Below are 17,944 nucleotides of genomic sequence, written 5' to 3'. Positions count from 1 at the left end.
CCGCGTCCTGCACATCTGAACACTCACTCAACTTCACCTTAAAGTCAACATGAGATCTAAATGGACTCTCAGTATTTACTTTCTCAAAGGCATAGCTCAACATTCTTCAAAATATCTTCTTTTACGCAGCAGAAGACAGAAAGTCAGATGAATTGGGAATGACTCAAGGATGAATAAATAATGCCATCTCATTATGCTTGATTCATCAGTGCACATTATTTAGAAAGAAGTGGTCACACTTTTTAATAAGCTCCCCATTAGTTATCAACCAACATTTGTGACAGTAATAATCTTTTTTTAAGGTTAGGTAATTCAACTACTAGTTGATGTTAGCTCAGAACCATTAAATGACATTAATAGATACAGCTTTTGATTTGAATAACATGTAAGTTCATGTTTAAATTACTATTAACTAAGATTAATCAATGCTAAATAATGTAGTGTAATTTTAACTAATGGACAAAAAAAACTTTATATTTGAAATTAAATTAATTATTTAACCCTTTTGAGAAAAAAAATATAGTTTTATTATTATTATTATTATTATTATTATTATTATTATTATTATTTTAGATGCATTTTTAGATATATTTATGTATCATATGCAGTATAATAGGAGTGTATGGAGCTCATACTTAAGGATGACAAAGCACAATTTTATTCAGACAAAACACTGCACAAAATATTGTGAGTTGTTGATATTAAAGATCAATGAAATCTTTATCATCTATGTCCCTGGACCACAAAACCACTCATAAGGGTTTCTTTTTTTAAATTGAGATGTATACATAAGCTTTCCATTGATGTATGGTTTGTTAGGATAGGACAATATTTGTTTGAGATACATAAATATGAAAATCTGGAATCCAAATGAAGCACTTAGCAATGCATATTACTAATCAAAAAATAGGTTTTAATATATTTATAGTAATAAAATTACAAAATATCTTCATGGAACATGATCTTAATATCCTAATGATTTTTGGCATAAAAGAAAAATTGATAATTCTGACCTATACAATGTATTGCTGGCTATTGCTATAAATAGCTGTTAAAAAGTTTTGTGCTCCAGGGTCACATATATCTTTATATAATGCTTATAAACCACTCATTATCTCCCACTAATACTGTATGTCTTAAGATGAGATTGAATGCTTTGTTTGATGATCAAAGCTCACGATTGAGAGATGTACAAATAAACCTTCATCAAATATAATGATGTATAATGTATAACATATTTGACTTTCCTATGGATAATTCATAAACCTAAATTGCTTTAATCCAGTGTTTATCATGAATATTACAATAAAAACATTTTTTAGCAAAGTTTTGATCATGCTGATAATTTAGGGAAAATTTATGTAGAAAATATAATCCAGTAGACCTTATAGGGTGAATCTACTAATGTTAATGAGGAACCTTTTTTTTCTCCCTGATCCAAAAAGACTAATCAGAGTGAGGAGTGTGGATTCATTAGTCTAGCATTGACTATCTTTCAGATGCGTTGCTCTTCTTCTATTCTTCTTCTGCTGCTGGTGAGGATGTAAACTGTGGCTCTGAATGTGCTTCTCCTGAGCGGACAGGGTAAAGTTTGCTTGTTGTTTTTGGCATTCATTGATCTCGCGCTGCTGATGGGGTTGACGCTTGTGTAATTTGGTTCACTAATCACTCATGTTTTCCAAGCACAAGTCCACATTCATTTTCATTTAATTAGTTTTAATGACACCAGAATAAACATCCATATATTTGGCAGTGCAGGAGTTTTGAGTCACAAGTCAAAAAACTAACGGGAAAAATACAGCAATGTTTACACATTTCTGATTTATTAGGTGCTTCTGTGAGGGACTGGCCATCCATCCCATGTGTTTCATTTCATCCCTTCATAAGACAAGTGGTTTGGAGAATGGATGAACTGATAGAGTCACGCTTGTAATCAATTATATTGATTTGAACACAGGCTCAATCCTAAATATTAACTCATCAAACATCACACGACTGGACATCAACCATCATGTGAGGTGTGCGCTTACTTTATAAACTCGGAATTAGAGTTTTGACATTGTGGATGATAAAGTACTAGCTACACACCGGAAGAGTTCTTATTAGGCTTGTGTTTAATGAAGGATGGTTTGCGTCTTTTGAGATGTGTCACAATGATAAATCGTGATAGCTACTGAACTAAAGAGAAATTAAAATGATTTTTTTTATCTTATTTTTTAACTTAACCCATTTAATCCCACCGCTCACAATTGTGACCTTAAAAAAGGTTCTCATTTTAAAAGTTCTAAACACTTCCTGCAAACATGGGAAAAATAAAGGGTCTCAATTAAATATGTGCAGATTCACATGATTATGGCAAATTGTCACATGACCAGAGCAGTTTATTTCCTGTTTGCACCATGAGACGATGATGGTTGCATCAAAGCTCCAAAACAAGGCTAGTAAAGTTTGTTAACAAAGATTTTTGGTACACATTCTCTCTAAGGTGTTCAGTATTAATATATAAACCCACATATATTGAGTTTTGTTGAGTGTGCTCATAGGATGAGGAGACATGTTGACGGTGGGATAACAGAGAACTTAGGTTTACAATAGAAACCCAATGCAGTTGTTGTGAAGATTGCACTCAAATGTTGCAACTTGCAATGACTAAATGTTGCACTAAATCAAAAGTTCAAATGTTACAAATAACTTACAATATTGATGTTGTAATACATGTAGCACTAATATAACAGTTTGATGATATATGTTACAGTAAAGTAACAATTTTAAAATACATTGATGATTATTATTATTTTTTTGGTTTTTTGTCTCAGTATTCCTATCAATGTTGAATAAGGGTTTTTTAAGCATAATAGTAACCCTAGAATGTGATCAAACAGTTTAAAATAGCTGGGCTAAGATATAACCATTTTTATGACTGCAGAGATATGTTAATTCTGTATACACATTATCCCACCGACTAGAAAACACAATTTTTCACACTCTTTAAAAAAACATTTTCCAAAAATAATTACTGATTATTTTAAAGGGTTACTAATGACAAATGATTTTAATATTTTCATGTCTGGAAAACATTTGGGATTAAACAGGTTGATAAATTGACTCAAGTAGTTGAAAGCAACCCCAGGTGTTAAAAAGTAAAATTTGAGCAGGAAATCTTTCACTCATAGAGACTTTACAAAGTCAATCTGAAAGGTCAGAAAATTGAAGCGGTCCCCGTGCGGCAGACGCTCAATGATTCACAATCCTCAACTGGCCAATAAATAAATGAAGGGTTCTTTTGTTCAAACTTAAATGATTTTATGACCATATGACCGTCAGATGAGCTGTACAGCACAGCATTGCAGTGACAGCAGAGCAGCATGAGTGTGTGTGTGTGTGTGTGTGTGTGTGTGTGTGTGTGTGTACACTGTAGTCGAGTCTAATGTCTCAGACACACTCCCAGATGTTGACTGTTGCAATATTAAAGTATCTTGTGTAAATGTCACTGAGTGCAGTAAGTGAGCGTGAGCGAGAGGAAGATGGAGGCAGGTGAGACAGATTGAGTCTGTTTGGAATAGAATACTAATGTACTATTGACTGCATACTGCGCAGTACGCTCTGTTCCGCCAGATTGATAGAAACGGTACAGTATGTGAGAACACTCTGAAGTTATAACTTGTAGCTGAAATGTGAAGCTGTAACTAGACTTTTACATTAACTAATGCAGTTAGGGTTCTGCTAGTGTGTTCGGTACGATTGCTTACTGTCCCGAAAGATACAGTACAGTACAATATTGTCTTTAAATTGGTCCATCCTTCACTCAGAAAAACAACACTTCCACAAGAGTGTTTTTGCAGTGATGCATTAGAAGAAACACTTTGTGGACATGGATGTTAAAGGCTTTTTATGCAACCAAAAATGTAAATCTGTAAGATTATTTGCAAGTTTTGTTCATCAAATCATTTTCTCACTGTATTGGAAGCCCTGTTTGCTTCTCCTTTTTTATCTGTGGAACACAAAGGAAGATATTTGGAGGAACATTGATTGCCAAATCAACATGGACTGTCTGAGAAGTGTTTCAAAATAAAATAGAAGCATACTGGTGGAGTAAACGATCGCAATTTTCATTTCTGGGGTAACTGTCAAATTCATTCGACCATCATAAACTAAGAGAGTGTCTATAATTATAGCTGTTCTGTGTTTTCTGTATTTTTTGTCTAACCTGCGTATGGAGATCAGCACTGTTGGCTGTTGTGTGATAAACTGCTTGCGATGTTCATCATTTGTAATCTGCTTTGGATAAAAGCATCTGCTAAATGATTAAATATACTCATAAATGTATACTGCACATTTTGGCAAACAAAAGCTGTAGGTCATCCAGGTATCCTTGGCATTACAAAATGTTTGCTGTAAAAAAAAAAAAACTTATTAAATTTATGGTTAAAAAATGACTAAATTGACAATATTTCCAGGATGGCATGTATAATGCATAAATTATAACCACATAATTAAGTAATAATGTTAATTTACCAAAATGCTTCAAATACCAAAAACTATTTATCTTAAAATGTGTTCATAAGGATGGAGCACAGAGTCATTCAAACAAAGACAAATCACCATTATGATGACAAACATGACACTAAAACAATGCAATAAATATTACTGAACACAAAACACCATAGTGTACGTTACTGATAAATACAAAGTCATGGTGTGGCACAGTCTGATAGGTCTAACTCAATCTGACATAATGACATCATTATCACATGGCACAGCTGATTGGTTCTGTAGCCAGTGCTTCATTTGTAAATTAACTGCCAGATCCGAAACAGCAGTTAAAAGGCGCTGTGAGCGACACTAACAATACAACTTTCAATATTCAATGACGTCTCTAAATGTTGATGCCACAACTACCTGTAGCTATAAGAACATTGTTTACAAGATTTTGCATGAACCTAACTACACTGCCCTCCAAAGGCAAAGTGCAGTAACTACGCCAACACTGAAACTGAGAAAAATGCCTTTAAAGTTTTTACACCAGCTAGTCAAACCTGTTGAAACTCTCATTCCTCTGAAACGGGACAAAATTGAACCAGGAGACTTTGCCATCATATGCATGCACTCACTGTCACGATCTAACGCACTTGTTAATGCCCCATCTTTGAAAACAAATACAGAAACACAAAAATCCAAAATCTTACATTTTCTGGAACAGAATCCGGCTCAAATTAAGCACTATCTGTAGCCAATGAGCTCGCTGCTCTACATTCAAATATATGAGCAGTGCTTGCTGTAGGAGTTGCAGCATGCTTCAGAAACCCTCCACCTTCCCCAGCTCCACCTGTATAAGTCTCAGTACTTGCTCTACCACAGCAGCAGCATAGCAGATCTATTTCTCCAAGACCAAATACATTAACATTGTCAAGTACATTACCATGCCAATCCCTCCGAGAGTTGTCATGATGTATAATTATGAAGCAACAAAACTATTTATATCACATTTGATGTTTATATATATATATATATATATATATAAATCATAGTTCTTTTTTAGAGTTTTAAAACAGTTTTGACAATATCGTACAGCAAAATTGCTTAATATAATATGCTAAACAACTTACAGATTTTCTAATTGTATGTGATAAGGTTTCATAACCAATTAAGCAGTTTTCATCATAGCATTTTTGCATTTTTCACATCAACATATTGAACATTTTAGACACTCCAACAATAATCAGAGTAGTTTGTTATTTGTTCTCCTGTGAGAGTCTAAGCATAGCAGCTGTTACTGCATATTCAGCAAGCGTCTGGCTAAGTATATTGACATTGACATTGTCTGTTTCCTGTGCACAGATGTTTCCAGATTGAACATCAGTTTGTTGCACAGAACATGACTGTGAAGATCACACCAGGCTTTCATCAGTAGTTGGACCTCGACTGCACGTGTCTCTCTAATGGACAAACAGAGAATGTGTGAGTACCTCTCACACAATATCAGCATCATCTGTGACCATCACTCTTTAAAATAAAGCTGCTTTAAAAGGTTGTTCACAGCGATGCCATAGATGAACCATTTTTGGTTCCACAAAGCAGCATTCAGTCAAAGGTTCATTAAAGAACCATCTCTTTCTTACATTTTTATAATCTGAAGAACCTTCTTTTGCAACAAAAACAAGGTTTTGTCAGACAGAAGGGTTCTTTATGGAACCATTTAGACAAAAAAGGTTCTTCTATGGCATCGTGAAACACCTTGTAGGACATAAACCAACCTGGTAAATCATTTGTCAAGTCAACAAGCATGCATGTTATAAAAACAGTTAAGACAATAAGGAAAGAAAATGTAGAAAATTAGAAAATGTTTTATGTCATTAATAAAATCAGCAGTGATTGCTAGAAGTTAAACTATGGTAGCAATATTTCATTCACTCAAATAATCTTAAAGGAACAGTTCACCCAAAAATTAAAATGTGGCTGAAAATGTACTCAAGATTAGGATGAGTTTGTTTCCTCATCAGATTTGTATAAATGTGTCGTTCCATCACTGTCTCACCGATGGCTCCTCTGCAGTGAATGGGTGCCGTCAGAATGAGAGTCCAAACAGCTGATAAAAACATCACAATAATCCACACCACTCCAGTCCATCAGTTAAAAAACTCATAAAATCTCATCTTTAAGGCGTTTTAACTTCGAAGATGTTGCTTCTGGCAAGAATACAGGTCCATAATTCATAATAATGCTTCCTCCAGTGAAAAAGTTCATTCCCTGTTGTCTCTTACTTAAAAATCCAGCCACATATTTGAGCTGTTTTATGCTGTTTTGGCTTATAAACAGTGCTAGAGCAGATTTCTACTGATTAAGATGAGGTGAATATTTCACAGGAGGAAGCAGTATTTTAAATAACAGCCTCATATTTTAGCCAGAAGCAAGGGTTTGAAGTTAAAACTTGATGAATTTGTTACTTTTGTCTTCTCCAGATGTTAACTGATGGACTGGAGTGGTGTGGATTACTTGTGGATTATTGTGATGTTTTTATCAGCTGTTTGGACTCTCATTCTGACGGCACCCATTCACTGCAGAGGACCCACTGTAGTAATAATAATAATAATAATAATAATAATAATAATAATAATAATAACAACAATAAAGAGGTTTCAGACTAATCCACTAAAATAATCTTAAAAGAATAGTTCACCCAAGAAAAAAAAAGGTGGCTAAAAATTTACTCAAGATTAGGATGAGTTTGTTCATCAGATTTGTATAAATGTGTCATTCCATCACTGTCTCACCAATGGATCCTCTTTAGCGAATGGGTGCCGTTAGAATGAGAGTCCAAACAGCTGATAAAAACATCACAAGTAATCCACACCACTCCAGTCCATCAGTTAAAAATCTGCATGTTTGCAATAACTCATAAAATCTCATCTTTAAGGCTTTTTAACTCCTAAAATGTCGCTTCCGGCAAGAATACAGGTCCAAAATTCATAATATTTAGGTTTTCTCCAGTGGAAAAGTTCTCTCTCACATCAAAATCCAGCCACATATTTGTTTAGAGCTGTTTTAGACTTATTCATTTGTAAATGGTGCTTGATCTGTGTAGATTTCTCTCATGATTCAGACCATTTTTTATTTGGAGGAAGCAATATTTAGAAGCAAGGAAGCCAGGGTTTGAAACTAAGACTTGATGGATTTGTTTCAGCTTTTGTCTTCTCCAGATGTTAACTGATGGACTGGAGTGTTGTGGATTATTGTGATGTTTTTATCAGCTGTTTGGACTCTCATTCTGACGGCACCCATTCACTGCAGAGGACCCACTGTAGTAGTAATAATAATAAAGAGGATTCAGAAGTTGTTCATCAGATTTGTATAAATGTGTCATTCCATCACCGTCTCGCCAACGGCTCCTCTGCAGTGAATGGGTGCCGTCAGAATGAGAGTCAAAACAGCTGACAAAATCAGAATAATCATCACAATAATCCAGTCCATCAGTTAACATCTTGAGAAGACAAAAACTGAAACAAATCCATCATAGAGATATTTTTAACTAAAATACAAGTATATAATCCATAATAACGCTTCCTCCAGTGAAAAAGTGGTCTGGTCTGTATCAGTAGAGAAGTCTGCACAGATCCTGCGCAGGAAGCGTTATTATGGATTATGGACTTTAGTTCAAATGGACTGGAGTGATGTGGATTATTGTGATGTTTTTATCAGCTGTGTGGACTCTCATTCTGACGGCACCCATTCACTGCAGAGGAGCCATTGGCGAGCAAGTGATGGAACGACATATTTATACGAATCTGATGAACAAACTCATCCTAATCTTGGATAACCTGAGGTTAAGCACATTTTCAGTAAATGTCCATTTACAAAAATCCATGTTTTATGCCACACGACGAAAGTGCATCACATGAAAAGCCATCAAATATGAGCTATGTTGATTTATGTTTTTGGTTTTTCACTATAAAAAAAAAACTTCTTGTTCTTTTTCACTTTCAAAAACTGTAAATTGCATGAAACGTTTCATTGGATCTACGACAAGCTAAGGGAATGCACAGGTTTTTACTGTAGTATTTTCAGAGTGAGAGTAATGTTCACCTGGAAGCATCAGCCAGTCTCCAGGGCTTTGTCTTGTTGTTGCAGTAGTGAGGTGTCACAGTAAGCAACACTCATGCACTTTCGCTCTGCGTGCCGCCAGGGCCATATAGTGCTCTACTCATATTTGGCTTTTTAATAATGAAACGCTTTTTTGGAAAGGCAAGATGAAAAATTGATGGTGAAATCTGAAGATATGCCATGAAATCAAGCTCGGCGCTCTTCCTGACACCGGTGGGGTCACACTCGCTCTCCCTGAGCTCAATAATTCAGCAGCGAGAGTCGCCGGATACTAGTAAACCTAAAAGTGTGAGACACTTTAACTTACTACGGGCCAGGCCGGAGCGTCGCTGAGGTTTCAGTCATTTCTGGCCCTGATGTGGAGACACATGCGCTGGTAGGCTATGTCTGCCTTCGGAAATAATAAGCGGTGTGTGTTAGACCTTGGGTCACAGCCAGAAGGGGCCAATTATAATTGATGGAATCTCTTTGATTTACTGTTCCATTCATATCCATTTGTGTCATGCTCCATATATCACAATTTCCTATGCAAATGATCCGCTTACACATCACTTTGATTAATGACGCGTTGACAGTCGCATTAGCGCCGTTTTGACGCGCCGCTGTGAGTAGAGCATGTAGATGTGAGCCGCACTGACATCTGCTGGGCTCTCACTGATACTGCAGCAGACTCACCAGCTGGAACTCTGGAGCATTACGTCATGCACATTTCAAACACTCAGAATTAGCACATGATTATGAGATAGATTGTAAGTCTGATCCGCTTCTAGCAGCAGTCAAAAAAGGGTGTCCATTCTTTTATACTCTTTTTAAAAAAGATATTGTTTTGATCATGATGTGAGAAACTGCCGCAAATGATTGAGTGCGTGAGTGAACTGAGTCTGAATGAACCAAACTCAAACCCGTTTGACCGATTAGATCAGAACTGATACAATGTATCTTTGGCTATTGCTACAAAGACACTCGTGCTATTTAAGAATCAGGGTATATTCCGGTCATTTGTTTTTGTTTTTATTTAATATAAATATTTTTTTCGTTTTTCAATTTTTTCCAACAAAAAAACAACAACGAAAAAACAAGAATTATACTAGAAAATGAATAAACGACTTGAATGTAATGTTTGGTTGACCAATCAGCGGAAAAGGGCGTTTTATTCCCGCCCACATGCAGAGATCGAAAAATCAAGTCGTTTATTCATTTTCTAGCCCTGAACGTAAAAACGGAAAATCAAGCACAATTCTTTTTTTTGCATTTTTTTTTTTGCATTTTTTTTTTTTTTTTTTGGAAAAAATGAAAAACTAAAATTTTCGTATTTCTCTGTTTTTAATATTAAATTACGTAAAAAAACAAATGATCATATCCTGATTCAAATGAGAGGCAGAATTTGTAAAATTGCTTGTTTGTTGTTGTTATTTTTTAATAAAATGTATTGCTATGCATTTCAAATTAGTTTAATATGCTATATGCATTAAAATGTAAGCTTCATTTTGATTTTGAGTTTTAATCAAACACTGGTGACAACCACTTATATCTATGGTGTTATATCTATGGTAAAGAAAGACAGCAGCACCACAGACAAACGAGCCTAAACCCAGACTCTTCTAAAATGGAGTACAAAGTATGTATTTATCACAATTATCACCCAGTTATCAACATAACTCCACAGACACAAATAAAGTGCAACAAATGAAATTAATAAGAAGGAATGTACTCACTACTCACCATGCACCACTTAGATCACCTGCAATGACCTTTACACACAGGAAGTAGTCCAAATAGATTTCCCCCTTTTCTTAAAGGGGAGACATCCATTGTTGCAACACCACAGACATGAACTTATGGGACACAACATTTTTTTTTTTAAATAAAATTATTCACACTATATTCACAATATAACTACTCTATTTGTGTTAAAATGTTATATTGTTGCGTTTACATTCCATGATAGCTCATGAGGTATGGAGGTAACATGCATATTTTGTTACAAATGCAATCTCTCAAACTCAAATAAGTATTTTAAAACAAAAATGTAACTATTAACAGTGAACAACTTGTGTTAACCCTCCAGAAAACAAACCTGCAAACATTTATTGGTATTGGAATTGAAGTTTATCTCAACTGTTGTAAAGTAGAGGGACACCTCAAATGATCAATGACTCTAAGACTGGTTTTGTCTGAGGGTCAAGTTGTCAAAAATAGTCAATTATTTTACAAAGTTCATTTAATTTGACCAAACATGGTCTTCAATGTAATAGAATTTCCAATGGTTCCCACTACAAATACCATTACAAACTTAACCAATAAAACTATTAAAATGGTGTTCAGTGGTGTGTTTTGGGAAGAATTAAATATAGAAATAAAAGGTACCCAGTTACCAGTAGAAACACACTGGCTCCATTACAGTTTTCATTAAAACCGATATAAGTTTCATTATAACTAGGTAAACCATTACACGTTTTCTGATGGTCTTGATTGTTTTTTTGAGCAGGGATGTAAATTATTCTATTATTCATTTAAAGGATATTGACACACTCCCATTGGTGACCCTGGACCACAAAACCAGTCTTAGAGTCGTTGATCATTTGAGGTGTCCCTCTACTTTACAACAGTTGAGATAAACTTTCATTCCAATACCAATAAATGTTTGCAGGTTTGTTTTCTGGAGGGTTAACACAAGTTGTGCATAGTTGTGTTAATAGTTACATTTTTGTTTTAAAATACTTATTTGAGTTTGAGAGATTGCATTTGTAACAAAATATACGTTCCCCCCATACCTCATGAGCTATCATGGAATGTAAACGCAACAATATAACATTTTAACACAAATAAAGTGGTTATAGTGTGAATAATTATATATATATATATATATATATATATAAAAGTCATTTCTAAGAAGAAAGTTGCGTCCCCTAATTTCATGTCTGTGGTGTTGCAACAATAGACGTCGGCCCTTTATTAAAAGGGGAAAATCTATTTGGACTACTTCCAATGTAAACAGACATCAAATAGACGTCTCCGAGATGTGCGTGTGCTATCAGGGAAGTGTCCTTTGTGTAACAAGTATAGAGAAGTGAAATATTAGACATGATTTATAAAATTAAAAATCTAATTTTTGTGAACATTTTATGCATAATTTACATTATTTTATGTACACTGCAAAAATGCTTTTCTATCTTAGATTTTTTTTTGTCTTGTTTCCAGCCAAACGATCTAAAAACTCTTAAATCAAGCAGGATTTTCTAGACGAGTAAAAATTGTCTTGTTTTCAGAAAAAACAAGCAAAATAATCTTGTTTTCTGTTTGAAATAAGATTTTTTTGCTTAACCAATTGGCAGATTATTTAGCTTGTTCTAAGCAAAAACTCACTTAATTTTGACTTGTTTTTTTTTCTGAAAACAAGAAAATGATTTTTACTCGTCTAGAAAATCCTTCTTGATTTAAAAATTTGTAGATATTTTGGCTGGAAACAAGACAAAAAAAATCTAAGCTAGAAAAGCATTTTTTGCAGTGTATCTTTACAATAAGACGTTATTGTCAAAGTATGTTAATCAAAGTGTGAAAATATTAACTGCATTTGGAACATTTTCTACAAGACCAAAGATGCGATGTTATGAAGCTGGAACTGTCAAATTATGTAAAGTGTGAAAAACTATTTAGAACATTTGCTAGATACCAAGATCAAGTAGTCTGCCAATTTTATTCAAATATCTTTAAAATCCTTTCCACCAGAGATCAAACAAAACATTTCAAAATGTGGTGGAAATGGCATTTGCTGCTTCTAGAAAAATTTTTAGTGAAGTGTCCAGTATGATTTACATTCTAACATCTAGAGATTCAGCGCTGGACATCAGTATCAGAGATGGATTGTGGTCCTGGAGGCCTTGTTTCTCCTCGCTGTGGTCTCTCAGACTCTCAGAGCCGCGATACCATCTTCAGAATAAAGGACTGGGGCTGTGGAGGTGCCAGGGACAAATAATAACTCTCATTTGCTCATTTATTTCACATTGTGCCAACAGTCACTGGTATACTTCCAAGAGCTGTCCGTCCATCTGGGAGAGTAAACGATGAGAGCATTTTCATTTTTGTGTCAAGTGTCCCTTTAAGACAACACTCAATAGATCTGAACGAGCAAATCAACACCAAACACATCCGAGCCAAATATTAAAACATTAAGAAGGGAATAGAAAGTGTGTAGTATATTTGTAGATTTTATACTTTGGATTCAGCGATGGTTTTAATGCACAACAATGCATCTCATTTATTCTTATAACAGTGCATTTCATTACCGCTCTATAATAATTCTCTCTTTTTTTATTACAAAACATTTTTTTTGGCAGAGACAAAACATTTAAGTTATCATGAATTAAAAAAAGAAAAGAAAACATGCAAATCAGAACCCTAACAAAACATAATATACTCTGTGATGAGAGACACAGCAAGCTCACCCTTCAACTGTAGACGCCAAACCAGTCTGCCATCAGAAATGTACATTTGTAGAAGATGCACCAAAAAACCAAATGCAGTGCATGATCTAATACGAGCAGACGACTTGTTCTTACTGACAAATGAAACGGAAACAACAAAAATAAACTAAACTACATTGAGCAGAGAGATATAACACTTTGAATAGATAATAAAGAGCAAGTAAAAAGAAATAAATACAAAACTCACTGTTTTCAAAGCCCAAAAACACATCGACATGACAAACTTGTGCCACAAAATAAATCAAACTGATTTTCATTTAACTAAAACAATAGTGTAAAATCACTGTATTCAATGATAAATCATCCCTTGAAGGAATAATTCTGCCAAAAATGAGTATTTGCTAAAAATGTGTTCAGCCTCAGACTAATCCAAGATGTAGATGAGTTTCAGTGAATCCTCTGAAGTGAATGGGTGCCGTCAGAATAAAAGTCCAAACAGCTGATAAAAAACACAATAATCCTCTCCAGTCCATCCATTTCATCCATTTTCACCGCAAAAACAGCTTTTCTTACTGATTTTTAGTCGTTTCCAGCCAAAATATCTACAGATTCTTAAATCAAGAGTAAAAATGGTCTTGTTTTCAGAAAAAACAAGTCAAAATGAAGTGAGTTTTTGCTTAGAGCAAGCTAAACAATCTGCTAATGGTGTAAGCAAAAAAAAAATCTAATTTCAAAAAGAAATTATTGGCAGATTATTTTGCTTGTTCTAAGCAAAAACAAGTTTAATTTTGACTATTTTTTTTCTATAAACGAGACCATTTTTACTTGTCATTTTTAACTATTTTTAGTTATTTTGCCTGGAAACGAGACAAAAAATCTAAGTAGGAAATGCATTTTTTTGCAATGCATTTCTCCAAATCTGTTCTAATGAAGAAACAATCTCATCTGTATCTTGGATGACCTGAGGCTGATAGCAAATGTTAATTTCAGGGTGAACTGTTGCTTTAAAAGGCCTGAAGTCAAACCCATCTTCATCTCAGGGCATGATGAAACTGTGCTGATTGCGTCTGAAAGATACTTTGATTACAGACGCTGAGCAAAGTTACGCATTTGAAGCCCTTGATGATTCGCATCAGAATGTGCTGCACTTGTTGGTCTTTTCACAAACGGCTTCATCCATGAAAAGCTGAGAGAAGCATCGCTTGTGAACAATAGAGGAATAGAAAAACCCCAGACTAGTGTGCAAAACTATTACAGACAACATTATCCTCCATTAACTGATTATTTTGGCACAAACAAACGATGAATATGTCATTTCAATAAAAACAGTGCCCAACAATCCGTCCGACTGTTAAATAGTTCATACCTGCCAGCTTCGCACCTCTTTAAAGAAAAGCAGAGTGTATATAACGTCGCCGGAGGTGTTTTACTGGGACTCGACACCTGTTTGCATCTTAATAAAAGCGTCAGCTCAACACGCCGTCTGAATCCCAAATGCCGTCTCGTCGCTGGATTTAGACGCCAACAACGGCACAGAGACTCCGAGCCAAACCTCTGAGATACTGCGAGACTAATGGCCGTGAAGACGGTTAATAAAAAGGGAGACGCCGGTGTCTTCTTCTCTCACGCTCGTCACAGTGCCAGAGGGTCCCTGGGTGGACGTGCGATTGTGAAAGCCCTTAAGAACGGGAGGGATAGACTGGCGTCTGGTGAACCTCAGCCCTTACGGTCCACAGAGAGTTGAGCAGGATCCCTCAGCGATCAAAGCAAACTCCACATCTGGGTTCATACAACCAAACCCTTCAGAATCAGTCAAGTAAGTAAGTGATCTCAACACCTGTGTGAGAACTAGTCATAAAACACACGAGGTTGAAGGTTGAGATGCAAAAAGGTGAATCTCACAGAAACACTCAAGACACGTCTGGGTGGATTTCACTTCTCAAGTCACGAAAGAGAAATTATTTAGCATTAACCCGTTTAACCCCAAATGTTTCATCAGTAACCCTTTGAAATAATAATTTTTGGAAGTTTTAGAAAAGTGTTTGAAAAATTGTGTTTTGTGGTCGGTCACAATTGACTATATGCACGGATTCACAATCCAAGAAACGTTTGGTTTGTCTACGAGGACCAAACGTCCATGTTTACCGTTTCAAGAATGACAAACGCCAGTTAAAAAAATAGAGCTGTGCATTAAATGATTCAGACTAAATTCAGAGTAACAAAGCTACAGCTGTAACAAGTTTGTGTTGGTTAAATATAGACTTTTTTATAGCTTTAACAGTTAAAGATAAAGCTTTAAAGATTTAGTTATTAAATTATATAAAATATTTCAAATTCATATCATATTGAGTGTATTATTTAATTCTTATACCATTAATATTTATGTAATACTATAAAAATATTAATACCATTTAATAACGTATTTAAATAATTCACCCTCATAGGCTGTTTGTGTCTGAGCGTATTTATTTATTTTAATGATTTAATTTATTTATTTTACTTTATTATTCTAGTATAATAAACCGAAGCTATGGGGTTGAAATAGCAGCTGCAGCCAATGATTGATCCTCTGCTGCCATCTTCTGGTTATATGGGTCATTTTCATTATAAAAAGACGTTTTCCATGAAAAGTCTTTATGAATGAAAAGTTAATTATTTACGATGTTGCAATTATTCTTTTTCTCAGTTTGTGATAAGAGCAAAGCAGGAGAGGAGTCTCAAGAGTGTTCATCTATATATAGCACATATAAAATGAGCTTCAGAGGAAGTTTAGGAGCTGCTTATCATCATGTGGAAGTTCTAAAGAATGCTCTGTGCATATGGTCAGTTGTGAGCGGTGGGATAATGTGTATACTGAATTCATAAAAATGGTTATTTATCTTAGGGTTAGGGTACTATTTTGCATAAAAAATTGATAGGAATACTGAGATAAAAGACAAAAAAATACAACCATCAATGTATTTCAAAATTGTTACTTTTTTGTCAAATATAAAATTAAATTGTTCTATTAGTGCTAGCAGTACTGCAACATCAATATTGTAACTTATTTGTAACAATTGAATTTTTTATTTGATGCAATATTTAGTCATTGTAACATTTGAGTGTGATCTTCACAACAACTGCATTGGGTTTATATTGTAAAACGACATTCACTGTTATCCCACCGTCAACATGTTTCCTCATCCTATGAGCACACTCAACAAAACTGAACATATGTGGACTTATATATTAATACTAGACACCTTAGAGAGAATGAGTACCAAAAATCTGTGTTAACAAACTTTCCTAGCTTTTCTTTTTGGAGTTTTGATGTAACCTTCATCGTCTCATGGTGCAAACAGGAAATAAACTGCTCTGGTCTTGTGACAATTTGCACTAATCATGTGAATCTGCACATATTTAATTAAGACCCTTTATTTATTTTTTCCATATTTGCAGGAAGTGCACTGAAACATCAGTCAGTAAGGTTTTTAGAGCTTTTGAAATTAAAACCTTTTTTACGGTCACAAACCGGTGGGATTAAACGGGTCAAGATTTGTCATTTATAATCATTTTTTCCCCACATAAGTACAATTCTAAGTACATATTGCTGCATTTGTGCTGATTTCAAGGGGAACATCATTTTGTTTCTGAATTAATGAGGGTTTTTAAAACAATTTGGCAGGGATATTTAATCATCTTCAAAATGTATTTTCCTCTTGATTTTGTGAAGAAATACGACATTTCTTTGTGAGATTCACCCAGAAGTGTGGATGTGATCATTGTAACTGGTGACTGTGTGTGGTCTCCATAGGTCGACTTTTAAAAAATGTAAAACATTCAAAATACTATAGCCATGCAAACATCGAGAAAACTTGTGAAAGTAGTGATCTGTAAATAGCCTGTACATGACTCACATAAAGCTTTGCTCAGTGGATCATTAAAACACATTAAAATAGAAGTCTAGCGCTCACATATGGCTTTCTCGTCCACTATTCCCTAATGTTTCATCTTTCCCTGATCTCAGTTTGACGTGTTTTAATCGTCTCTCGCGGTTAAAAGATCTCTAAAAGCACATGATATAACGTTTTTACATTCATTAAAATGTCTACAGTCTCAAATGATGAAAGGTAACGCCGCTGGAGTCTCTTTTATAATGTAGATCATTTCCTTGGCATTGTGTTTACAGAAAAATCCTCTTTCCTTCAAACGACTCAAATGTGGATCCTGCCGTCGCAGAAGAGACATCAATAAAAGCTGAATCTGTTGCCGTACGGAGCCTGTATTATTTCCACCCTGTAATGCTTTTGTAATACATTCTCTCACCGCACCAGAGCAGCTTCTCAGGCAAACGGAGACGTCACAGTTTGGGATCCTCGCGGGGATTCAGAGATTGGCAATTCTGCGTCTTGGAATGGGAAGCGGATGAGGAAGAGGAGGAAGAGGAGGAGGAGGATGAGCTGCGTCTCGTCTCCACACCGGTGCTGGTCATTTTCATCTTACGCCGTTTCGCGAGCGGCGCGTTGTCGACGCTTTTAAGGAAAAAGCCCTCGCGTTTCCCCAGATTAAATGCCTGCGGCAATAAAGAAATGTCAAAATGAGTTTTTGATCAGAATACTGATTAAACAACAAGCAATCCCAAAAAAACTAAAAGCAATGTTTTTAGTGAGTGTCCAATGAGGAGATGAGAATGTTCCAGACGAGTCACTCACTCATTCATTCATTCATTCACAGAAAATCTGATTATTCAATTAAAATAATACTCATACTAGTGCTCTATGAGTTCCATGATGCGGAATCCAGTCGTAAAAATGGAATTTACTGAATATTTTCTGAATTTTGGATGAATCAATCAAAGCTAGGTCAGTATACTTAAAGTGTTGTCTGTGAATATTAAGCCGCAAAAACACTATTTAAATATGAATCCTGCATGTCCATCATAT

General features: G+C 35.1%; 2 protein-coding genes across 2 annotated transcripts in view; both read right to left on the bottom strand.

Moving 5' to 3' along the window:
• clip1a (CAP-GLY domain containing linker protein 1a) overlaps positions 1 to 17,944 on the bottom strand; it is a 275,509-nt gene that overhangs the window by 159,175 nt on the left and 98,390 nt on the right. The window lies entirely within an intron of this gene.
• The window catches only part of rps6ka4 (ribosomal protein S6 kinase, polypeptide 4), a 30,858-nt gene continuing 25,190 nt past the window's right edge, over positions 12,277 to 17,944 (bottom strand). Inside the window, exon 18 of the mRNA XM_073839563.1 lies at positions 12,277 to 17,574. Coding sequence (XP_073695664.1) covers positions 17,362 to 17,574 — 213 coding nt within the window. The 3' untranslated portion in view covers positions 12,277 to 17,361. The remainder of the gene's footprint in view (positions 17,575 to 17,944) is intronic.

This window comes from Garra rufa, chromosome 5 (assembly GCF_049309525.1).
Source record: "Garra rufa chromosome 5, GarRuf1.0, whole genome shotgun sequence".
Lineage (NCBI taxonomy): Eukaryota > Metazoa > Chordata > Actinopteri > Cypriniformes > Cyprinidae > Garra > Garra rufa.
Note: the sequence above shows the minus strand (reverse complement) of the source record. Positions and strands in the feature narration are given on the sequence as shown.